Here is a 26,385-nt window from a genome sequence, read left to right on the forward strand (position 1 = left end):
TTTTTTAGACTACTGGTATTGCAAGATAATTATATTTTTCAGTTCATTTTACAGAACAAATGATTACAATCCTGGCTTTTAATCCAATGGAAGCTAAACAATTTCAGTCAAAGGCTACAGCATGCGGTGTATACAGAATACAACCTTCACTAATCTGTATGAGGGAGGTGGCACTTGGGTAGTGGTCCTCATTATGATAATAGGGATATTCTTTAACATCTTTATATTCAGTTATGAAATGCTGGAGGGTGTGAGACTTGTATATGTTTCTGAGTTTTGCAACACACAGGACTGTAATGGATTACATTGTTCTCTTTTTTTAATTAGAACATTTATTTCATGGCAGATTACATTTTACACAATTTGTTCACCGCCTTCATCAAACACGTGCCTTATTGCCAGCATTATTGGCCCGTGATAAATCTGTCGGTTGCTTCTGCTGGAATAGAAGACTCTGAGACAGTTTTCTCCATCTGGACTTGATAAACAAGTTTCAAGAGCGTCAAGATAATTTTTCATTTCATGCATGGTAGGCTTGAACACACACACACACACACACACTTAGCCTTCAGGTGGCAAAAACCCCTCTGAATCCTATACGGCAAGCCACCCCTGCAGTTTCATAGACCCTACAAACCATTCACTTCCATACCATCCACCGAACAGAATTTATAGAAACCTTCTTCCCTCTATATATTAAAGTGCCACAGAGATCTGCAGCTCACATTTCCCAGGACAAACATCTTCAGCAGAGTTCCATTAAGTTTGGCCCTTTGTCTCATAAAATAAACATTTATGATTCCATTAAGCCTCACCTGAGCAATTAAAACCATAATTCCTACCCACCCTCCCCCCACGATCAGAACTAGACAGCACTTTCCACCACCAAATATTGAGCAATGCCAAGGTTTGTTAGAGGCTTACATAACAGGATTCCACCCCCCACCCCCCACTCCTTCAAGTTTCAGATTTTGAAATTTGTTTTGGGTCACCATTGTACCTTCTGTAGCACCATTCTGTCTCTTCCCCTCCTCCCCCAATCCTCTGAGTGGCTTGCTTGAAGGATCATGGGGAATACCTCAGTTCATACCAGCTTGCCATTCTGGCCAACATGCTAAAGAATGACTTCTTCCTCCCATCTGTGAGACACTCTAGCTTGCTCCAGACCATTGAGACTTGGCCTGTCAAGTTTTGGAGGGAGAGGGTGAATTATGTGTGAAAGTGTTAAGCGTTGGCCAGTGACCTCGGCTGCCCACCTGTGCCAAGTGCTACATTAGCTGCTTCCTCCCACTTGACCCAACCCCTCCTCAGTCAAAGGACATTGGTGGTGTCATGTGGTTGTGGCTGTTTCGAACTCCAGGCTCACCCGCCTGCTTGCCTGCTGCTTCTCTTCCTCCTCCTCTTCTTCGCGGCAGCATCTGAGTGCCACTTCATTCTCATAGCAAAAGGAGGCACGGGCAGTGGTGACCCCTGCAGGAGGCGCCCTGTATTTGCGTTGACTTAGCTCCTTAGCACTGCAAGTTGGGGTTCCCGGCACCTCGTATGTGCGGTGAAAGTGCTGGTAGTCAATCTCATAGTGACCACGCCGTTCAAAGAGCACAGGCTCAAAACGGTGCCCCCAGGAGATCTCCCCTGGTATGTAAGAGCTACGGCATTGTGTGGTCATTGCTGTCGCCTCCACCATGCCTTCCAAAATTACCACCAGTTCAAAGTCACCCTTGGCCATCTCAGAAGGGCCGTATTCATAGAAGGGACTGTCACCGTCAATCTCATGGATGATGGTCACCGGTGACACCAAGAAGATGCGGTCAGTGCCACTGTCGAAACCCACGTCGACGTCAATGTGGTCCAGAGGAATGTATTCCCCCTCAGGGGTCACTCGAGGCTGTGGGAAAGAAGAAGAAAAAGGGACTGTGTTTTGTAATGACCTACATGTAATGAATTGGTATATACAAAATACAGTTTGCAGTGACCAGCAGATGTTTTCATGATCAGGCTTGGAAACACTACTATTGCAATGGCCAAAATGTCTTCTGGCCTCTGCAGAATTTATACAGTCCAGTTCACCTTGAATCTTTTGCATACACAGTATAGATAAAAATAGGCATCTTGTTTGCCAGCATGACTCTTTAGCTTTCAAAATAATGACTCTCTTCCTTTCCAGACCCTTTGTAGTTTTCCCACTAACTCTTCCATCCATTTATTTCCTCCTGCCTTTCATCTATTCTGCCCTACTAGCTACTTGTACACTTTCCAAAATATATTTTCCATATCTATTAATGACAATTAGCATAGATGGCTTTAAAAAGGGATCACAGAGGGCAGGCCTACTAGTGTCTATGAGCTATGATTGCTAAGGGGCATCTCTTGTGTTCAGAGGTATTGTGCCAGTACATCCCAGTTGCTGCAAGGCAATAGGAGGGGTATTCTATGTAGGGTTGCCAATTCCCAGGTGGGGGCAGGGGATCCTTTAGTTTGGAGGCCCTCCAAGTCTGCTGGGCAATGGGCATTCCAATATTCCCTGTGGAGACCAATTCCCAGAGGGTATAATGGAGAATTAACCCACGAGTATCTGAGGGGGGGCCTGTTTTTTGAAGTAGAGGCACCAAATTTGCAGCATAGCATCCAATACCTCTCCTCAAAAGACCCCCAAAGTTTCAAAAAGATTGGACCAGGAGGTCCAATTCTATGAACCCCTAATGAAGGGAAGGCATTTTAAAAGTGTGCGGTCCTTTTAAATGTGATGGCCAGAACTCCCTTTGGAGTTCAGTTATGCTTGTCACAACCTTGCTCCTGGCTCCACCACCAAAGCCTCCTGGCTCCACCTCCAAAGTCCCCAGATTTTTTGAATTGAATTTGGTAACCCTAATCCTATGCCCTTCTTGTGGACTTCACTGGAAGTCTGATTGGCCACTGTGGAAAACAGGATGTGAGGCTGTGGCTCAGTGGTAGAGCATCTGCTTGGTATGCAGAAGGTCCCAAGTCCAATCCCCGCCTCCAGTTAAAGAATCTGGCAGGAGGTGATGTGAAAGGCCTCTTCCAGAGCCCTGGAAGAACTGCTGCCAGTCTGAGTAGACAATAGTGACTTTGACAGACCAAGGGTCTATAAGGCAGCTTCATGTGTGTTCAAACCATATGGACCCCCTGGTCTGATCCAGAAGGACCTTTTTTATGCCCATCCCCCTCCTCACAAACTTTCCTGACCTTTCCTACCTACTCCAACTGATTAACCTTGACCCAGCCAAGAAACAGGATGAAGGATTGGTGCCCTAGGCAGCCTAGTCTGTGTTGTGTAGACAAACTGTTAGTAGGAAGGTTATTGCAGGTGAATACACAAGGCATCCATCTCCCTTGCTCTTCCCTTGTCTATCCTCATCCATTCATCTATCTGTCAACCTCGTTTTTAGTTTATACTTATTGATTTAGTAATCCTAGAGGAGTCAGGTGTACGTTCAAAGGATTCTAAGACTCACTTAATGATTGACACCTCTTGTAGACATCTAACTCCTGCCCTTGTGTACACGAACTTCCCCTTAACACCATCCTCACCCGCAGTAGCTGTGCCCGGACATGGGCTTCCACCAGATGGCTCTTGCGTAGGTTGGCCACACGCCACATCAGGCAGAGTTTGCCATCACGCATGGCCACCACAGCAGTCTCGCTAAAGACCAAGGTGCCATTGCGCTTCTTAGGCTTGGCGATCTTGGCCATGATGGCCCCAACGATGAAGGCGTCAAGGATGCATCCTGCTATGCACTGCATAACGACAGCCACCACGGCAGATGGACACTCCTCTGTCACGCTGCGGAAGCCATACCCAATGGACGTCTGGGTCTCCAGAGAGAAGAGGAAGGCAGCCATGAAACTAGAGACCTCAGAGAAGCAGGGTTTGGAGGCCTGTGGGAACTCAAGACCAAGATCCCCATGTAGAGCAGCTATGAGCCAGAAGGTGAAGCCAAAGAGGAGCCAGGAAAGCACGAAAGAGAGACAGAAAAGGACGAACATCCATCGCCAACGGATGTCCACACAAGTGGTGAAGATGTCAATGAGGTACCGCTGGCCCTTCTCGCTCATATTAATAAACTGCACATTGCAGTGACCATCCTTCTTCACAAAACGGCTGCGCGGCTGGGCAGGAACGGGCTTTCCATTTGGGCAGCTGATGGGGGTTGCTGCCGCCTCTTCTTCTTGCAGCTCTCCAGTCCTGCCACCACTGCTAAGACGGCGGATGGCTTGGGCCACCCCCATCTCTGAGGGGCTGGCCTTTGTCCCGGCCAAGGCCAGGCCAGGCTTGGGTGACTGGTGGCCCAGCCTGTGTGCTGTGCAGGACAAGATGATGACTGAGGAGGTTTTAGCAGGTGACGCTGTGTCACATTTGAAACATGTGGCTCCTGGGTAACCTGGAAAAGGAAAAGGGAGAGTGCTCACCAAGACAGTAATGCTTTAGACTGCTGCCTTAAAGGGCCAGGCTGCAAGTGGGGCCTGGGGATCTCCTGGAATGACAACTGACCTCCAGACAGGGCCGGATTAAACCCCGTGGAGGCCCCTAGGCAGTCAAAATCTCAGGGGCCCCCTCACAGATTATTTCAGAGTTGGAGTAGCTGCCCTGCTGCCTGTGGCCCCCGCTGCAGCCTGCAGGCACCTTCTCAAAAGCCCCTTTGACAAAGCTACAGGGAAGGGGCAGAGAGAGGCAAACTTGGCAATGATGCCAGCAGCAGCCACGCCAGGCAAGTCGGGCAAAGAGTGGCTCAGCTGCTGGCTGCGCATGCAGGCTGGGAGGGCTGCAAGCAGAGGGAAAACCGAGCAGGGGGGAGGAAGCTGCCCGGGGCCCCTAAAGGCGGGGGGCTCATAGGCCTAACTGTTCATCCGGTCCTGCCTCCAGACTGCTGAGATCACTTCGCCTGGAGAAAATGGCTGCTTTGGAGGGCAGACCCTATGGCATCACATTGCTGCTGAGCTCCCCCCTCCCCAGGTCCTACCGTCCAATTCCTAGGAGTTTCCCAGCCCTATTCTTTTTGTGAGCAGCTCCTGACCTCACACTCCCTGAACTCATTTAAGTCTCTGATTTGTCAAGGGGATGATTAGAAGCAGAAGAAAACCAAAAATGATGAAAATTCCTGGGACTGCAGTCTCTCCTCTGTTTCATCCTTAGGAGAACCCATTTCCTACTTTCAGCCACCGTAATGGAAAGAGACATGTGTGCAAACCAGACAACCTGCTAACTTGCCATCCTGTGGCAAGCTCAAAGCAACACTTGAGCTCCTTTCTCCTTGCAGGGAGCTCAGCTTCCATCACGTATCTGTTTTTCTTTTGAATCCCACATTGTACAAAATATATTAAGAACATTAGAACAGTCCTGCTGGATCAGAGACACTGTGGTTTTGGTCTGAAATGAGCGGTGATTACCTTCCCAGATCAAAACTCCCATGATGTGGTCATTTGGTACTGAAAGTAATGCTCAGCGGACATATTCCAGGGACAAATTATGATACTGAAAAGAGGTTTGGGGGAAACAAAACGAAACACCCTTGCTGCTTATGGAGACAGAGAGACAGACAGACGATAGACAGACAGACAGACAGACAGACAGACAGTCAGGCAGCCAGGCAGCCAGGCAGGCAAACTGAGCCACAGGGAACAGACATTAAAACACAGCTATGAAATTTTCCTTCAAAATGATAACTTGGATATGAAGTTAACTGTAAAATGCAGCCTAAAATAAACAGCCTCACATTTCTTATGGTAAGCAGATAGCAGGAGACCCCTCTGTGCCTTCTCTTTTTTAAAATTCTGTTTTTAATTTTGCAACATTCTCATCATATTAAAGCAGTAAAGCACATATATCAAACAACAATTAATTTCACATTAGGGCATTTTATAATGATAGACCTCCCTGTGGCTCAAAAGATGGCTCAAAATGGATAGCCCAGCCAGAAGGAAGTCTGGGGAGGATCTGAGGCTCAGAAAAAAGAAGTGAAAAACTAGGCTCCAGGCTTCAGGCAAGGCACCTTTATTTATAGAGGTATATTTATGATATATTCCTTGAACATACAGACCCTGGGCATACCTGTTGTTATACCTGAGAGCCATTAACCAACTCTGATAATCTCAGCCCTGAAATTTCACCCTCGGCATGGGGTGAGTCTCGGGCTGCTTACAGCAATGTGCAGTCAGGAGCTATTGCAAGCAGAGTAATAAAGGGGCTGCCCCAAACCCTGAATACTTCCCCAAGGATGTTTAGGCTCCCTAATTAAGAACCACTGGACTAAGCCGCAGTTCAACTGAGAGTTGTCAGGTCCTCCCTGGCCTCTGGAGGGGGATGGGAGTCAGGGTTGGCAGATCCAGCTTGGGAAACTCCTGGAGATTTGGGGATGGAGTGTGGAGAGGGCAGGGACCTCAGTGGTGCACAATGCCACAGAGTCCACCTTGCAAAGCAGCTATTTTCTTCAAGAGGGTAGTCTGGAGAGGAGGTGGTCCCCAAATGCTCCCTGGGGCTGGCATCCCTGTTAACAAAACAGAAACAAAAGCTGGCTCCTCTAAATGCTTTTACAATTCTGGTGGCTGCCAAGCCTCTTCCTCATTCCCCCATACTTTGATCCAGCAAATCTCCCTTCCTAGACAGACCTTTGTACAGGAGCACCCTTACCTGGCTTCTGTGATACGCTAAATGGACAGCAAGTACAAGCCCGTCTTGCTCTGCCTTCATCTACGGCAGTTAATATATCCTCCCGGAGCAAAAGGGAGTGACAGGGAAGTAGCTTCCGCTTGTTCCTCAAGAGTGAGACCCTCAGGCTTTTCTGCACAAATTACTTACGAAATAGATTTCCAGTTGCCCAAGGCAAAGGAACCAGTCAAAGCCACATTAAGTGCCTCAAGCGGATAAAAAATGCTCATGGAAGAAGGAAGGCTGAAAGAATCCACTTAAAGAAATGGGGAGGCAGTGCCTGGGTGTGAGAGAAGGTACTGGGCTACTTTGAGGCCACTCTCTACACCACTACATCCCACTCACTCCAGCAGTAAGTACGTCAATACTCAAATTTATTCAGTTTGTTATTGGCTTAGCATAGCCCACCCTTTGTTGGACTCACATCCAAGACTGGTAGAAGGGCAGCTTTGTTCTTCAGCATTCAGTGCCTGCTTGCAGCAGATTCTAAACGTTGTCAGTGATTTCTTGGGTTTGAACAAGGGGCTGGTAGTTACTCTGGATTGATAAAAGAATAAAAAAAAGGCGGAAGGCTTTTCTACATGCATTCCTAGAAACATCAGGAACCTTGATTTTTGTAAAGCCTCCCTTCTTTAACTGCTAATCTCCTCTCCTCTTGCTGTTTCTCCTACTTCACTGCCTTCAGCCATCTGCCTTCAGGCTTCCCGGAACATCTTTGCCTTTTCTTTCTTGCTAACTTACATCTGGAATCCCTTTCCCAGAACACGTGATGCATGAACATATGAAGCTGCCTTATATTGAATCACACCCTCGGTCCATCAAAGTCAGTATTGTCTACTCAGACTGGCAGCGGCTCGCCAGGGTCTCAAGCGGAGGTTTTTCATGCCTATTTGCCTGGACCCTTTTTATTTTGGAGATGCCAGGGATTGAACCTGGGACCTTCTGCTTACCAAGCAGATGCTCTACCACTGAGCCACTGTCCCTCCCCGTGATGCCACCAACCCTCTCCCCAGTAATCCACCTTGTTTCCAAGCCACTGTACTTATCCCTCAGTAGATCTCAGCTTCACCTCCCCCTATAACCTCCGCCTTCCTCTGTTGCTTCTCCTGCATGGAATTTTAGATTGTAAACTCCTTGGGGCAGCATCTTCTTTTCCCTGTAAAACACCGTGCATATCTCTTTTCTCAAACCAATGGTGAACCATCCCCCTCACCCAGCTTTGGGCACTTAGGAACTCTGGTGCTCACATGCTTTAGACTTGCATCCAGGGCTTTTTTGTATCAGGAACTTCTTTGCATATTAGGCTACACCCGCCTGATGTAGCCAATCCTTCAAGAGCCTACAGTAGGTCCTGTAAGAAGAGCCCTGTAAACTCTTGAAGGATTGGCTACATCAGGTGGGTGTGGCCTAATATGCAAATGAGTTTCTGATACAAAAAAAAGCCCTGCTTGCATGCATCCATTAGATTCCACATGTCCAAGGCAGTCCCTGGAAGATTCCATCCCTCTAAAATGCTCCTGTTTATGTCCTGACATGGGTGGCCCAGGCAAGCTAAGATCTCAGAAGCTAAGCAGGGCTGACTCTGGCAAATGCTTGGATGGGAATCCTCCTTGAAATACCAGCAGCCAGGAGGACAGGGGCAGGCTTTATTTAGCCACCTCTCTGAATATCCTCCAGGTCCCCAGTTGGGGTCAGAGATTGCCATGAGTTTCAGTTGCTCACATACACACACACAAACACACACACAATACAATAAATAAATAAAATGCTCCTGTTTACTGTGGAGCTAGATCTGACTCCACTAGCACTGTAGAGACTAACAAGGTTCTCAGAGTATAAATTCCCTTTGTCAAACATCATTTATAGGGTTGCCAGTCTGCAGTTGGGGGCAGGGGATCCCCTGGTTTGGAGGCCCTCCCTCCACTTCAGGGTTATCAGAAAGTGGGAGGGGTAGAGGAAATGTCCACTGAGCACTCCATTATACCCTCTCAAGACTGGTCCCCATAGGATATAATGGAGAATCAATCCCTGGATATCTGGGGCTCAGGGGGAGGACTTTTTTTGAGGTAGAGGTACCAATTTTTCAGCATAGTATCTGGTGTCTCGCCTCAATCCCCCCTCCCAAGTTTCAAAAGGATTGGACTAAGGGGTCCAATTCTATGAGCCCCCCAAAAGGTGCCCCCATCCTCCATTATTTCCAATGAAGGGCAGGCATTTAAAAGGAGCATGGTCCCTTTTAACATGATGGCCAGAACTCCCGTTGGAGCTCAATTGTGCTCCTGGCTCCACACCTGGCTCCACATTTTTGCTCCTGGCTCCACCCCCAAAGCCCCCAGATATTTCCTGAATCAGACCTGGCAATCCTAAACTTATACCCTGAAAAATCTCATTATTGTCTAAGGTGCTTCTGGATTCAAATCTAGCTCTTCTACTGTAGGCTGACATGGCTACCCTCTGAAACCTGCTTATTGTACATGACTGAGGTGGATGGGAATGGAGCAGAGCAGAAACGGCTAACTGGTGTCTCACGGGTCAGCCCTTCACTGCAATTTTATGCGGCCTCTGCTGGCCTTGCCAAATGTTTAATCAAGACATGGTGAGCGGTTTGGCCACAATTTCATTTGTGTGGTAAAGACCCCCCTCCCCTTTCATGCTGTGACCAAGAGAAATATTCATAATTGTTACTCTTCCCTGAGCAGTGTAAAAACTTCCAGGAGTGATTCTATTGCATTTTGTTTCCTTTGAATCATCAGAGGCACTGCAATAAGTACAATGATACAGACACAACACAAGTGGAACTCCCCCATTTTTTTAACATTGTCAATTTTTTAACAATTACAAACCTTGAGCAGAAACAAATATACAAAATATAACAATGCTGCAAGTCTACTCAATAAGCAGCTATTAAAGGTTTCCAAATATGTCCATATGCATTTGTTGTCTATATGCCATATGTTCAAATGTTGATAAGATTGTAAAGTCCTGGATCCAATGGATTACGGGAGGTGGGCATTTATCTCTCCAGAGTTGTAATTGAAGTCTTTTAGCAACAGAAAGGGCAATGAGGGTCCATATTCATTGATGATTAGTTAGCTGCCAGGAGACAAGCAAATAGTTTAGAAGCACAGAAGAATGCTTTTCTAACTTTTGAAGACAGGAAGGATTCTTTGGCCATGGCACAATAAAGTTGTCATTTTTCACTGTCTCAGTATGACTACTGAATCAACAACCCCTCATTCAGGAACCAAATATTTCGCCGCCAGCATTTTCAAAGATCAGTGAATATTTGAAAGAGCTGAAATATTCCCCCCAAGGGGCAAGGCTGCATCAGTTTTAGGGAATTCCAACTAGAAAATCTCACTCTGAGTCAGCTCCTATTTCTGACATTTACACACATGTATCTGCTGCTCCTTGTCTGCTGGAGAGTGTTACGGTATTCAAATACTGATGTGTATCTTATTCAAAAAACTAGAGAAATTCCTCCACCTGTTTAGGGACCAATAGCTTCCACTGACAAAACATCAACTGATCTTCCGTGACAAGCTATTAACGTTTACACTTCTCATGTATGTATGTATTTAGATAGGTATCTCCCTACTGTTCTCCTTAACAGGGGCTCAACATGGCCATAACTCATCATTCTCCACTCCTTCATTTTATCCTCCCAACATAAGAGAAGCCATGTTGGATCAGGCCAATGGCCCATCCAGTCCAACACATTGGTCATTTTCGCACTCACCTCCAGTCGGCGCGACCCCCCTCTTCACCGCGCAGGATCTGCGCGGATTTCACACTAAATGCCGCGGAGCAGCCTTTTGCGCCGGAAACTCCCGTTGCAAAAGCCGCGCAAACGCCAAACTGCTTTTTGGCGATTTACGTTTGAGCGGCTTTTGCGACGGGAGTTTCAGGCGCAAAAGGCTGCTCCGCGGCATTTAGTGCGAAATCCGCGCAGATCCTGCGCGGTGAAGAGGGGGGTCGCGCCGGCTGGAGGTGAGTGCGAAAACGACCTCTGTGTCACACAGTGGCCAAAAAACCCAGGTGTCATCAGGAGGACCATCAGTGGGGCCAGGACACTAGAAGCCCTCCCACTTTTGCAACCACTCCCCCAAGCACCACGAATACAAAGCATCATTGCCCCAGACATAGAGTTCCAGCTATACCTCATGGCTAATAGCTAGGTCTTTTTTTTTTTAGCAGGAACACACAGGAACGCAGTTCCAGCTGGCTTGGCAGTGAATTCCATGTGTTAATCACCCTTTGGGTGAAGAAGGACTTCCTTTTATCCATTCTAACCTGACTGCTCTGCGATTTCATTGAGTGACCACATTGAGGAAAGATTAGGCTCAGAGAAAGTGACTGGTCCAAGAACTTCCTTGCCTTGGTAGAATGGGACTTGAACCTGTCTCCCAGATCATGGTCTATTGTTGCCAGGTCTGACTCAAGAAATATCTGGGGACTTTGGGGTGGAGCTAGGACCAATCTTTTTGAAATTTGGCAGGGTGTGTGTGTTGAGAAGAGGCACAAGATGCTATGCTGAAAATGTGGTGCCTCTACCTCAGAAAAATAGCCCTCTAGAGCCCCAGATACCCACAGATCAATTCTCCATTATACCCTATGGGGACCAGTCTCCATAGGATATAATGGAGTGCCCAGTGGACATTTCTCCCCCAGTCTGCTTTCTGATAAATCTGAAGCAGGAGGAGGGCCTCCCCTTGCCCCCAACTAGGGATTGACAACCCTATCATGGTCCGACATCTAACCTGGGGCCCCCACAGGCTGCCTGTTACCATCTTTCCTCGTGCCAATCAAGTATTTTTAGAAAGTGGGTGGGCCATGTGGAGCTCTTGTCCAGCATGCCTTCTGATTGGTCACTGGATATCTGATCAACTAGACAGATTAAAATAATGCTATTTTAGCTGCAGCTGCCACCACAGTGTTGGTTTTATTCTCTCACTCCTCTTTCCAAGTATATTTTAAAAATTACCCTGCTTTTGCCCTACACTTGGGTTTCCTTTGTGTGTATGGCTCCACCTCTTGTGGTGGTAGTTTTGTGGTTGGCTTCACCTCCTGTGGCAGCCATTTTGTAGTTGCATCCACTGCCCTGTGTCAGAATTACAAAGGTGTTCAAAGGCTCAAAAAGGTTGGGGATCCCTGCTCTAACCATTGTAGCTCGCAGTGTATTTTGTTTGTTTGTGTGCACTAGGGTTGCCAGGTCCCCCCTGGCCACCAGTGGGGTTAGGGTTGCCAAGTCCAGTTTGGGAAACTCCTGGATATTTGGGGATGGAGCCTCAGGAGGACAGGGACCTCAGTGGGGCACAATGCCTTAGAGTCTACCCTCCAAAGCATCCATTTTCTCCAGGAGAACTGATCTCTGTAGTCTGGAGATGAGCTGTAATTCCAAGGGTTCCACAGGTCCCAACTGGAGGTTGGCATTGCTAGTGTGAACAAAGGCAAAGTTCATACTTGTACACAATGCTGCCTCTGACCATATGAACTCCATAGTATACAAGCAGAGACAACTTCAAGAGGGGATTGGACGAACATATGGTGCAGAGGTTTATCATCAGTAGCTTTTAGCTACAAGGTATAGATGGAACACTATGTCTTGGGGGACTACAGTGAGAGGGATTCTGGAGTTCTGGCCCTGCTGGTGGACCTCCTGATAGCATCTGTGTTTTGGCTACTGTGTGGCAGAATGTTGAACTGGATGGGCCATCAATCCAGTTTGGTGTAGTGGATGTGTGCGGACTCTTATCTGGGAGAACGGGGTTTGATTCCCCACTCCTCCGCTAAGCTGGGCTTAGTGCTTGGATAAGTGGAATTTCAAGACAAAGTCAATATGTAATCTCAGAAAAGATTTCTGGCCCAGAAGATTTCTTTCTTTTTTGGTAATTAACATTTTATTGGAGTTTTCCAATACAAAAAACAAACACGATTGCAAAGGAACAAGGATGTAAATAACATTGTAAATAACATTGCAGTGCAGTAAATAATATTGACTATAGCTAAGTAAGAAGTATGTATAAACAAGCTGTAAACCGTATTGGACAAGAACATAACAGCCACATTATGTATAAAAAAGAAATTAAAAGATAGGAAACCTAGCAAGTAGATTAACATAAAGTTATGTAAGATGCCATAATCAAACAATTATGGAATTTAAAACCTGAAACCTAAACTTAATTTAAAGAATATCAGTGCAAAGAGTAACATATGCCAGGGGTGGCAAATGGTAGCTCTCCAGATGTTTTCCCCCCTACAACTCCCATTAGCCCCAGCCAGCATGGCCAATGGCTGGGGCTGATGGGATTTGTAGGCAAAAAAACATCTGGAGAGCTACCGTTGGCCACCCCTGATGTATACTATACTATACTATACTATACTATACTATACTATACTATACTATACTATACTATACTATACTATAAAGTATATCTTCTGCAACAGTTGTATGCCCCTTGTGCAAGATGTAAACCACGACTAGCACAAACAGAGGAAGAAAGAAGATATTCCAAAGGGGGAAAAGAGTAAATTGAGATATTCTGAATTGTATGGTTGGAGATCATGAATTGCTACATAATCTACAAATGAAGACCATTTTTCCATGAAATGTGAGTTTTTAGGGCAAACTTCAGTGCTGTATGTGAGCAGTGATTTTTTCCATGATAAGGATGCCCCAGATTTTGGCAAACCAGCTTGAGAGAGAAGGAGCTTGAGGAGATTTCCATGATGAGGCGATTGCAGTTCTGGCTGCTACTAGGAGACTCAAAATTAGATCTTGTTTATGACGAGGAATTTGTATTCCAGTCCAGAGGTTTAAGAAAAGTAATTGAGGTGAAAATGGAATTGCAAAGCCTGTAATTAGATGAATATGAGTAAGGACTTCTTGCCAAAAAGTTTTAATGATTGGACAGTGCCACCAGCAGTGGGCGAAAGTACCTACTTCTCCATATTTCCTCCAGCATAATGGTGAATGATTAAATGACATTGCAGATAATTTCTTGGGCGTGAGGTACCATCGTGTCAGAAGCTTATAGAATTGTAGTTTTGTGTGTATTAGAGGACTCCTCAATAGTTTAGAGGACCATATTTCAGTACGTGTTACTCCACAATCCTGACTCCATTTGCATTGGTAGGGGAAAGGCTGTGAAGACTGAATACGGATCAGAATGTTATAGATTTTGGAGATTAAACCCTTATTGGTAGATTCTGAGCATTTAAGGACACATTCAAAATCAGAAAGTTGGGCCGTCATGATTTTAGTTAGTTTGAAAGATGAGACCACATGCTGAAGTTGCAAGTACAAAAACCACGAAATGGGACTATGAAGAGCTTGTTCAAGTTTCTGTTTTGATAAAAGGCCCTCAGCAGATGCAATGTCTTTCAATCGTGTTAAGTTAGCAGCTCTCCAGCACTGTGCTATTTTAAGGTCATTACCAGGTGGAAACCAGTGTTGGAAATGGAATGTGGAGGCCCAGAAGATTTCTGTTCAGCCATAGCTCTTACAAGAGTTGTCCTTGAAAGGACAGCTTCTGTGAGAGCTCTCTCAGCCCCACCTACCTTACAGGGTGTCTGTTGTGGAGGAAGAAGATAAAGGAGAGCAGTAAGATGCTCTGAGACTCTGATTCAGAGAGAAGGGTGGGGTATAAATCTGCGGTCTTCTTCTATAATTTTTTTGGCTGTGGAGACCATTCCTGCTACGTGGTGGTCAATTTAGTTGTTCCATTTGTGTGGGCAAAATGTACCTCTAGCCTGCAGACCATGATCAGAGGAATGGAATGGCCCTGAGCATACAGGTGTTGGGGCTTGTAAAAAGAACCAGCCTTTGGGATTCTTGCCCAGCTGTTGTTGTCCTTCAGGATTTTTGTCCTGCTTGACAAAGCTCTTAGCCATTCTGCTTCTCCCTTTCTTTGTAGCTGCATACGCAGGGGAAGCTTATGCTTCCAAATAAAGCGGATGCTGGGCTTAGCGCTTGGATAAGTGGAATTTCATGACAAAGTCAATATCTAATCTCTGACAAGATTTCTGGCCCCGTACATACTTCTGCCTCCCTCCCTCACTATGTCATTTACTGTTCCTGCTGGTGAACAATAAATGCTCTCTGTGCAGAGCTGCATGAATTTCATGCAAGAATAGGACAAAAACAGAATTTGGAAATAAGAATGGGATCCACCTCTTGTGGCCAGTGTTCCCTCTAAGCTGAGTTAGTGTGAACTAGCTCACAGTTTTTTAGCCTCTGGCTCACACATTTTTATCTTAACTCAGGAAAAATGGCCCCAGAACAAACTAATTTATGCAGTACACAACTTTAATGCCTGTAACTCACGACGTAGAATTTTTGCTCACAAGACTCCACAGCTTAGAGGGAATATTGCTAGTGGCAGCCATTTTGCAGTTGCGCACACCACATTATGTCAGAATTTCAAAGGTTCCCGAAGGCTTATAAAGGTTGGGGATCCCATATTATGAACAAAAGCCTTAACAGATACAAGATAGAAAATGTCAAGTAAAATTATTTCATAAGAATGGGAGAAGCTGTCTAGTAATTTTTACTTATGGTACCTATGACATATGATCTGAAGGGAGACTTTTATGGTTATGTAATTGAGGTCATATTGCACTGCTGTCCTTGAGGACCAGTTTGACCTGGGGAATATTTTACTAATAGCAGAACTATACTGACCTTCTCTCTGCTGAAAAATCCAAACATTTGAATAGCATCACAAGAATAAATTTCGCAAATTGCTAAATCATCCAGATGAAATGAAACAGTCCAGTTAAAAGATAGCAGACAATAGACACCTGTTTTCTTCTTGATCTTTCGAAAAGAGAAGCAGTGTGCTGTTAGAGTATCAGGCTGGGATCTGAAAGACCCACATTTGAATCCCCAGTTGGCTGTGGAAGCTTGGGCCAGTTACATACTTTAATCCTAATTTAGCTCACAGAGTTGTGAGGATAAAATGGAGGGGAGAAAGATGTAAGCTGTTTTGGGTCTCCACTGCAGAGAAAAGCAGGATAAAAATAACTAAAATATATATATAATATGTTTTCTTTGAAATAGGTTAATAACAGGAACTGAATCATTTGTATTTTATTTTAAATGTCTTAAAATTTAAATCAAGCATACACAAAGTTAATGAGCTCACACATCTGGAAATAGTGCACTGGAATCAGAGATGATCGCATTCATGGTGGAATCTTAAGCAAATCTAATTTGAATTGGCAGGCACTAATTCAAATCTGTATTCTCCTCGTCCAAACTAGGACCTCAGGTGGTGGCTGGAGATCGCCTGGGATTACACCTGATCTTCAGACTACAGAGTTCAGTTCACCTGGAGAAAATGGTCGCTTTATAAGGTGGACTCTGTGGCATTATACCTCATTGAAGTCCTTCCCCTTCTCAACCCCACCCCCTGCTCCTTAGGCTCTACCCCCAAAAATCTCCAGGTATTTCCTAACTCAGAGCTGGCAACCCTACAACTGCCTAATGCCCTCATGTGCTTTTGCTTGGAGAAAACATTCACTATAAACTTTTCCTCAAAGGAAAGATAAGTCTGGGATGCAGAGCTTTTTTAAAAGAAAAAGCCCAGCAGGAACTCATTTGCACATTATGCCACACTCCCTGACATCACCATTGTTCCACACAGGGCTTTTTTGTAGAAAAAGCCCAGCAGGAACTCATTTGCATATTAGGCCACACCCTGACACCAAGTCAGCCAGAACTATGTTCCTGTGCATTCCTGCGCAAAAAACACCCTACTGGTATGTATAAGATCTAGGAAACAATTTTTGGAAGGCATTCCCTATTTCTGGAACCGTGGGACAGAGTATTCAAGAAGGAGCCATTAAAAATATGGGGAAATTGACTACAAGTCAGTGCCTTCCTTCTCCTGTTTAGAAAAGGATTCCCCAAGGGCTAAAATTAGATCCCCCTCCAGGTTTTGTGTGTGTATGTGTGGTACCTGCCTCTTTCTCTGAATCCTGGCTTGCCTCTCTCCAGTTTCACAAATTAGACTCACCTGTCATCTTGAGATAGGCCAATATTCAGTGCTCTAGGGAAAAGTGTAAATTCTACATTTTTGTTCATTGTTCACTCCCGAGGAGATAAGGGGCAAATCCATTTCTGACAGGCTTCTGACTCAGGTCTGAGCTGGCTGGTTTTCTGCCTCAGGGGAGTGTACGTGCAAAAGTGAGAGAGAGTAAAGCAGAGGCAGGCCCTAATCTCAGTTCCCGCAGCTACAGATGGCAAGAGGTCTCTAACAGATATGTTGGGTATTTCAGCCTGGCCCTGTCTGAAGTAATTTTTGTAGCATTAACATCTCCTCAGATGAGAAATGAAGCCAGCCTTTCCTTTAGTGTTTTAAAGCGCTCGGTTTGTGCAATTTGTGTGCAGGAAATGAATGTGGCATGTGTATGGACTGTGCTCATCCTCTACTCCCACTCTTAATTTCCATATGTTCATCCAGATAGGGGCTCTATGCACTGAGGGCATTTTGTGGTGAAATCCTATCTGCGTACAACTTGTACCCATCAGTGTTCCCTTTAAACTGAGTTAGTGTGAGCCAGCTCAGTTTTTTAGCCTATAGCTCACACATTTTTGTCAGCTCGGGAAAAATGTTTCTGCTCACAAGACTCCACAGCTTAGAGGAAATGTTGTTATGCTCTGTTCAGATGTCCAGATGAATGCCTGGCAGTTGAGGGGTGGGGCAAAGAAGCACAATCTCATACCATCTCCCTTTCACACATTCATTCTGCCCACAACTGTTGGGATAAATAGGGCTACAGCAGCAACTCTCCTTCACTGATTCCAGGATTGCCTTTTTAAAATAATATATTTTAAAGAAAATCCTTTCCCTATCAAACAATTTATTCAACAGAAGATTTTATAAGTTAAACTTGCTAATGGGACTGTATTTTAGCTCATAATTCTGTAAGACAAACGTATTATAAACACGATATCACTTAAACACTGCCATCAAACATGTCACGTAAACCAGAATTTGATTCACCATTTGTCTCCAAATGCTGGTATTATTTTTAAAATAAGCCATCAGTTAAATCACACAGAATGTATCATTTAAGGTCACTATTTTTTGTACTTGGAAGAGAATTTTTCTTCTGTATAGGATGGCTAGCCTAGAGATCTTCTGCGATTAGGGATGTCATTCTCTAGAATTCCAGCGCATGTCCAGATTGCAGACATCAGTTTTCGTGGAGAAAATGGCTGCTGTGGAGGGTGGACTCTATGGCATTGCACCCCTCTGAGGTTCCTCCCCTCCCCAGGCTCTATCCCCACATCTTCAGGAGTTTCTCAATTTGGATCTGGCATCTCCTATCCCCCCTCCCCTACTGGTGGTCACAAGGGATTTGGCAAGCCTACCTGGAATTACAACTGATCCCCAGATTACAGAGATCAGTTCCCTTGGAGAAAATGGACACTCTGGAGGGTGGACTCTATGGCATTATACTCTGCTAAGATGGCATTATACTCTGCCCCTCCCCAACCCTGTGGTCCCTAGGCTCCAGCTACACATTTCCTTTACCAATCTCCAGGTGGGGGCAGGGGATCCCTCGGTTTGGAGGCCCTCCCCCTGCTTCAGAGTCATCAGAAAGAGGGGGAGGAGGATGTCTGCTGAGCACTCCATTATTCCCTATGGAGATCGATTCCCATAGGGTATAATGGAGAATTGATCCATGGGTATCTGGGGCTCTGGGGTGGGTGTTTTGAGGTAGAAGCATCACATTTTCAGCATAGCCTTTGGTGCCTCTCCTCAAAACACCCTTGGGCAGGGGGTTCAGTGTTCTGAGCCCCAAAAGAAGGTGCTTCTATCCTTCATTATTTCCAGTGAAGGGAAGGCATTTAAAATGTGTGCGGTCCCTTTAAATGTGATGGATGGCCAGAACTCCCTTTGGAGTTCAATGATGCTTGTCACAAACTTGCTCCTGGCTCCCCACCCCCCAAGTCCCCAGAATACTTCTTGACTTGGACTTGGCAACCCTATACCTGAAGTTAGCAGCCTTAACAGGTTGGATTCTACCAGATGGTTCCTACCTGCACCATTAAATGTATCTGAAAAGTTTTGGATTGTGGTGATTCCTATGCAAGTAACTGTGACAACTTCGAACAAGTAGCACCCTGGAAAGATGTATACATGAACGTGAGACGTTTGCTCACATTCTTCTGGGTGAAATAAGGGCAACAATGCACTGCAAAAACCTGAGCAGTGTCATGGAGACAAATTATTCCGGGATCTGGCTTCCGTTCTTGATCTTACTGGCCTAATCTAGACTGTGTCTTCAGTATGCAATGCACCCAGGTTCTCCACCCTTCTAGCTCTTCTCCATTCCTATCTCATGCTGTGGAGGAAAGTTATAAGCAAAACAGGTTGCTGCCAGTCCCTAAACCTGCAGATGGACAGCAGAAACAGAAAAAAGAGGAAGTCAGTTTCTTACATCTAAGCCCTGCTCAGAAGATCTCAACCTGGGTCTTAGGATCTTCTAGGGAGGCTCTCTGCCTCATATCCTTGGGAGAACATAAGAGAAACCATGTTGGATCAGGCCAATGGCCCAACCAGTCCAACACTCTATGTCACACAGTGGCCAAAACAAACAAACAAACAAACAAACAAACAAACAAACAAACAAACAAACAGATGCCATCACTCAGGAGGTCCATCAGTGGGGTCAGGACACTAGAAGCTCTCCCACTGTTGCCCCTCCCTCCGCAAGCACCAAGAATACAGAGCATCACTGCCCCAGACAAAGAGTTCCAATAATACACTGTGGCTAATAGCCACTGATGAACCTCTGTTCCATATGTTTATCCAATCCCCTCTTGAAGCTGTCTATGCTGGTAGGCACCATCACCTCCTGTGGCAGTGAATTCCATGTGTTCAGGGCGTTTTTTGAGCAGGATCACACAGGAACGCAGTTCCAGCTGGCTTGGAATCAGGAGGTGTGGCCTAACATGCAAATCAGTTCCTGCTGGGCTTTTTTGTAGAAAAAGCGGTGTGAAACAATGGTGACATCAGGGTGTGTGACTAAATATGCAAATGAGTTCCTGCTGGGTTTTTTTCTACAAAAAAAGGTCCTGCATGTGTTAATCCCCCTTTGGGTGAAGAAGTACTTTCTGAAAACTTCAGCGGTGAGGAACAGAGTTCTCTTTATGGAGCCACCACAACTGTGGAATAGCCTTCTCCAAGGGGATTTACCTGATGTCACTTTATAAGTTCTAACATCAAGTCAAATTTTTTTTTTCCTCTGTTGCTCCTGATTTTTGGCTTCTAGTTTTTAAATACTCTAGGCCAATAATTGCTATAGCATTTTGCCTCTTTGGAATCATGGCTTGCTTTGGACCCTGGATATAAAGGGATTTTAAACTTCCTTCTGCGTTTGTTTTGCTATTATTTCATTTTAAGTTTACCGCTTTTGTTTGGGATATATATTTAGTAGAAGATCCCGCCAAATGTAAGTACATTTAAGTTGCTTTTAACAGCACATCCTTAAATCGCTCTTGTTGAGATCAATGAGACTTCAGTGCCCTTAAAACTGGCTGAATCTTACCTTCTCTTTCTTTGATTTAGCTTTTTATTATTTTTAGTTTCCAATTCCCCTTGTGTACAGAAGGCACTATGTTGATTTTAAAATGCAAATGAATCTATCCCTATTGGTCTATATGCAAACTGGTCTGATATCACCTCTTAAAATTTCACAGATGTAAACAGGGGCATGATTACAACACCCCAGTTCTCATAGAAAGGCTGACTGCAAATGCTCCAATCCCCCCCAATCCCTCTCCAATCCCCCTTAGGGTTGCCAGTCTCTAGGTGGCAGCTGGAGGTCTCTTGCTATTACAACTGATCTCCAGGTGACAGAGATCAGCTCACCTGGAAAAACTGGCCACTTTGGAAGGTAGACTATGGCAGGGGTGTCCAACGGTAGCTCTCTAGATGTTTTTTTGCCTACAACTCCCATCAGCCCCAGCCATTGATGGGAGTTGTAGGCAAAAAACATCTGGAGAGCTACCGTTGGCCATCCCTGGACTATGGTATTACACCCCATGGAAATCCCTCCAAACCCCACCCTTCTCAAGCTCCACCCCCCAAAAACGACAGATATTTCCCAAAATGGAGCTGGCAACTGTGTTACACGAAGTGGAAGGCTATATTTGACTCCAATTGTTCAGGTGTTACAGCTATATCTTTGGTGGATTTAAAAGCCAAGCAGGTGCTTGTCATTTTGGTATAGTTGAAAAGCCCTTCCAGAGGCCTGTACTAGCTATATTAGGCCATCCCCGTGACCATCAAAAGAGGCTATGCTGGGGATTATGGGACCTGCACTGACAAAAGCCATGTGGGATGGGGGCTGTAGATTGAGTAAGATTTACTGTGAAAACTGGATAGATCCAACCCATTATCTTCTTGGAGATGGTAACTTTTATACACAGTGCGGGGGGAGATGAACCCTGAGGAATAACTCATACTATTTCAACCAGGTATATTCCCAGAGCCATAAATAGGGGCAGAATAGGGACTGTCCCTGGTAAAGAGAGATATTTGGAGGTCTGATTTCTATCTGGGGATTGTGGTTGCAGAATCCAGGAGTGGCCAGAATCCCTGCTGCACTGCCTCCGGGGGACCTCCTTTTAACAGCAGTGTGGTTTATGGCACTTAGCAGGTGAGCCACAAACCATTAAAAAAGCCTTACTGATTTCTAAAGATTAAACCCTGTTCAAGGTGTAAAGGCAGGCCAGGCTGGTTTCTTTTTTGCTGGTTGGCAAACCTCAGGGCAAGGGAGGTGTCACGAAATATGAGATTTGTGTGTGTGGAGGGTTCTGACTTCCCCCAGCTTTGGCATGCCAGCAAACTGAACACATCTGTCCTGCTCAAGTCAGCGTCCAAGAGAGACTGTTTGCCCATCTCCTAAAGACATGCTCCTGGTCTGATTAATTGTCAGAGCTGGAAAGCCAGCATAAAGTCCTCCCCCAGTGCCAGAGGCCTCCTACCCTTGATCGGCTGCCCAGAGGACACCGCGTTTGTCCCTGCCAAAGCTAAGAAGCAGGGCAGGGCACAGCAGGGGGTGGGGGGTGGGCAGGTGGGCTGAAAGAGAGGCCATATTAAGCACAGCAAGGCTGGGAGAGGGGCATGGTCAGTCCTGAGAGGGCTTCAGTGGGAACATTGGGAATGGGAATACTGGGACTCTGGGGATCTTCACAGGTTAGAAAAAGGAATAGCTCCCCTTCCCCATATCTCTCAGCCAAGCCACTATACGCATCCCATAATTGCCTATCCTGATATAATTTCCATTTAAGAAACAATTCAGTGGTAGTCATAGGTTAGATCAGTGAAGGGGAGTCTGGACTCCAAATAGGGTTGCCAACCTCCAGGTGGTGGCTGGCAATCTTCCGGAATACAGCTGGTTTCCAGATGACAGATGTCATTTCCCCTGCAGAAAATGGCTACTTTGGAAGGGGGAAACACTATGGCATTATACACTGCTGAGGCCCCTCCCCTGCCCAAACCAAGCTCTCCCCAGGCTCTACCCCTAAACCTCCAGTCCAAGTATTTCCCAACCCAGAGCTGGCAACCCTAACAATGGTTGTCTGCCTAGTAGATTTTAAGTGTGTGTGTGTTGTTTTCAGATAATAAACATATTCATTTTTAACTCACACCAATGCTTGCAGCAGAAAATAACATGACCAGCTTGATCACAGGGACTCAGAACTTTAATGATCATTAGTGGGCATCAAAGAAAAGAAAAAGATGGCAATTGAAGCAGCTGTTAAACATGTGCTGTGTCAGAAAAAAACTGGGCTCGAGAGGAGATGTGGAGTGGCAACAAAGCTGTGGTGTTTTCATCGCTGCCAGCGTTCACTCGCAGTCATCTAAGAGAACAAAAATGCTATTGCTAGGGTTGTCTGCTTATTAAAGATACCTTGAATTCATCCAATACACTTTAGTAGATTACACTACTAAATCTACACTTTAGAAGATTATGCTACTAAAATTACACTACTAAACACTTTAGTAAATAGACCAGGGGTTCACAGCCTTTTTGATCTTGCGGGGCACCTTTGGAATTCTGACACAGTATGGTGGGCACAGCCACGAAATGGCTGCTGCTAAAGGTGGACCCAGCCCCCAAATGGCTACTACAACTTACCCTTAGTCATAGAGTGAAGATCCTTGTGCTGTGATAGCAGCTGCTTCCAAAGCAACATTTTTTGAAAAACCTACACAGCCAAACAGATCTCCAATTAGGGCTGCCAAGCTCCCACCAGGGGTGGGGGATCCCCCAGTTTGGGTGCCCTCAACCCACAGGCACAGAGCAGGTTGCCGGGATGATCCCCACCCCCAAAGAACTCTGTTGTCATGTGACATGCCCTGTATGATGACATCACCGGGAAGTGACATCATTAGGGTTGCCAAGTCCAATTCAAGAAATATCTGGGGACTTTGGGGGTGGAGCCAGGAGACTTTGGAGTGGAGCCAGGAGACATTGGGTCAGAGCCAGGAACAAGGGTGTGACAAGGATAATTGAACTTCAAGAGAGTTCTGGCCATCACATTTTTAAATGTCTTCCTTCCATAGGAAATAATGAAGGATAGGGGCACCTTCTTTTGGGGCTCATAGAATTGGACCCCCTGGTCCAATTGTTTTGAAATTTGGGGGGTACTTTGGGGAGAGGCACTAGATACTGTACTGAAAATTTGGTGCCTCTACCTCAAAAAACAGCTCCCCCAGAGCCCCCAAAACCTCCAGATCAATTCCCCATTATACCCTACGAGAATCGATCTCCACATAGGGAATAATGAAGTGCTCAGCAGACGTTTCCCTCCCCCGCCCCTGTTTCTGGCGATTCTGAAGTGACGGATTGGCATCTCTACTCATGAGTTGCTGCAAACTTCTTCCAAGTAACACAGACACACCATCCCAAGAGGAAGCCTTTCAATCGGAAACTGAAGCCTCCAAAGGCACATGGTCCTTTGGGGGCGGGGCTTCCCCCTGCCGGCCAGCTGACTGGGGGCAGGAAGGAGCCTGGGAAAGCGGAAGAACCCCTGCTGGGACTTGGGGATTGGCAAGCCTAGACATCATTGTGCTGGGCACATCACATCAGAGACGTTCTAGGATTCATGGTAAATCAGAATTCACGGCAAATCGGAAGACTTACTGGACAAAAGCCCCACCTGGCCTCTCCCACATTCCAAATGCAAGGGCACCAATTGGAGGACCCCTGCTATAGACATTGGAATCCTGTACTGATTGACACCCTTCTAAGCCAACTGTCCACATTTGTACTGTAAACATACATAGATTTATATATAAAGAAAAGCAATATATAGGAGAGGGGGGAAAGGCATCCTTTCCTTGTTTTCAAATGATGCATCATAACAGGTATCATCTCAGAAAAGGCACTCCCTTCTGCAGGTGCACGTGTCAAAGAAAAGGGAGTGCTAAGGATCAAAATATCTGTTTCGTGCAGGAGGGATGTTATAATTTTGTAATACAAATCTCTCTCTCCACAAATCTCTTCTATTATTCAGAAGAAGCAGAAGAAATTGGATTTATATCACGCCCTATACTCTGAATCTCAGAGTTTCAGAGCAGTCACAATCTTCTTTACCTCCTCCCTCCCCCAACAGACACCCTGTGAGGTAGGTGGGGTTGAGAGAGCTCTTACAGCAGCTGCCCTTTCAAGTCAACTCCTACGAAAACTATGGCTTACCCAAGGCCATTCCAGCAGTTGCAAGTGGAGGAGTGGGGAATCAAACCCGGTTCTCCTAGATCAGAGTCCGCACACTGGCTTTCAACATAGATACAACATAGATGTCTACCTTTATGCCCCAGCTAGGGATGCCAACTCTGTGGAGGAAGGAAAATTCTTCTCTCTTTAGAAGAGGCCAGATGCAATTTTATTTATCAGGTAATACTGTTTACCAAGAAAATTTCAACTGCCCATTTCCACGCATGTAGTCTCGCCTAAAGCAACAGGACATTTTTCTTAGAGTTGCCAAGTCCAATTCAAGAAATATCTGGGGACTTTGGGGGTGGAGCCAGGAGACTTTGGGGGTGGAGCCAGGAACAAGGGTGTGACAAGCATGATTGAACTCCAAGGGAGTTCTGGCCATCACATTTAAAGGGACAGCACACCTTTTAAAATGTCTTCCTTCCATAGGAAATAATGGATAGGGGCACCTTTTTGGGGGGCTCGAAGAATAGGACCCCCTGGTCCAATCGTTTTGCAACATGGGGGGGTACTTTGGGGAGAGGCACTAGATACTATACTGAAACTTTGGTGCTTCTACCACAAAAAACAGCTCCCCCAGAGCCCCCGAAACCTCCAGATCAATTTCCCATTATACCCTATGAGAATCGATCCCCACATAGGGAATAATGAAGTCCTCAGCAGACTTCCTCCTCGCCCCCCCGCCCCCGGTTTTCTGGCAACTCTGAAGTGAGGGATTGGCCTCTCTACTCATGAGTTGCAGCCAACTTCTTCCAAGTAACACAGACACCCCATTTCAAGAGGAAGCCTTTCCAATTGGAGACTGGAGCCTCCGGAGGGGAAAAAATCACATGGTGGTTTTGGGGGTGGGGCTTTCCCCCACCGGCCAGCTGACTGGGGGCAGGAAGGAGACTGGGAAAGCGGAAGAATCCCCGCTGGGACCTGGGGGTTGGCAAGCCTAATTTTTCTCCAGGCCTACTAGCAATCTTATGACTGGGAGTTGGGCTCTTTTTGTAGCAGGAACTTCTTTGCATATTAGGCCACACTCCCATGATGTAGCCAATCCTTCAAGAGCTTACAGTGCTCTTATTACAGGGCCTACTGTAACCTACCTGAAGGACCATCTCTCCCCACATGTTCCCCAGAGAGTACTGAGATCGGGAACCCAAAATCTTCTCGTTATCCCTGGGCAAAAAGAAGCCCGCTTAAAATCTACCAGGGACAGGGCCTTCTCTGTTATGGCCCCTACATGGTGGAACCAGCTGCCGGAGGAGGTGAGGGCCCTGCGGGACCTTATTCAGTTCCGCAGGGCCTGTAAGACAACCCTCTTCTGGCTAGCTTACACCTAACTGACATAGGAAATTAAATGTAGCTCTACCAGATTCTTGCTATACATACTGCTGTAATGCTTAATATTTTTAAGGTTTTAAATGTTTTGAATGTTTTAAATGTTTATATATTTAAATACCAATTTAATATTTTATGTTTGACTTATCTGTTGTAAGCCGCCCTGAGCCACCTTGGTAGGAAGGGTGGGATATAAATCATAAATAAATAAATAAATCTTGGGGGATTGGCTACATCAGGGGTGTGTGGCCTAATATGCAAAGGAATTCCTGCTACAAGAAAATCCTTGACTGGGACTAAGAGCAGCTCAGCCTCCTTCTGCTTTCTAAATAAGAGAAATAGTGTGTAGGGGGGAAGGATTAAATGCTCATGTCCTTAATGCCACAGACCCAGGAAGTCCCTCTCCTCCCCAAACCCCGTTCTCCTTAGGATCCACCTCCCAAATTTCCAGATACTTCCCAACCAGGAGGTTACAACCCAACACCTATTTATTTATTTAAAACTTTTTAAATACTGCTTTCCCACCTAATCAGGGTGCATCATGTGGTAGATATAAAAACATTTAAAGGATTAAGGTAGAGTTAAAATATAAAATTCAATTAAAAACACATGAACAAACAACACTAGAAGGAAGGCCAATAACCGTTATT

At 45.7% G+C, this 26,385-nt stretch overlaps 1 protein-coding gene across 1 annotated transcript in view; it reads right to left on the reverse strand.

Annotated features, from left to right (window-relative positions):
- Nucleotides 1-1,054: 1,054 nt before the first annotated feature.
- Nucleotides 1,055-26,385, reverse strand: part of KCNJ14 (potassium inwardly rectifying channel subfamily J member 14) — a 44,094-nt gene continuing 18,763 nt past the window's right edge. Inside the window, exons 2-3 of the mRNA XM_060256402.1 lie at nucleotides 3,550-4,400; nucleotides 1,055-1,885 (exon numbers count right to left, since the gene is read on the reverse strand). Coding sequence (XP_060112385.1) covers nucleotides 1,331-1,885; nucleotides 3,550-4,248 — 1,254 coding nt within the window. The 5' untranslated portion in view covers nucleotides 4,249-4,400 and the 3' untranslated portion in view covers nucleotides 1,055-1,330. The remainder of the gene's footprint in view (nucleotides 1,886-3,549; nucleotides 4,401-26,385) is intronic.

Source organism: Heteronotia binoei, chromosome 15 (genome assembly GCF_032191835.1).
Source record: "Heteronotia binoei isolate CCM8104 ecotype False Entrance Well chromosome 15, APGP_CSIRO_Hbin_v1, whole genome shotgun sequence".
NCBI classification, from domain to species: Eukaryota; Metazoa; Chordata; class Lepidosauria; order Squamata; family Gekkonidae; genus Heteronotia; species Heteronotia binoei.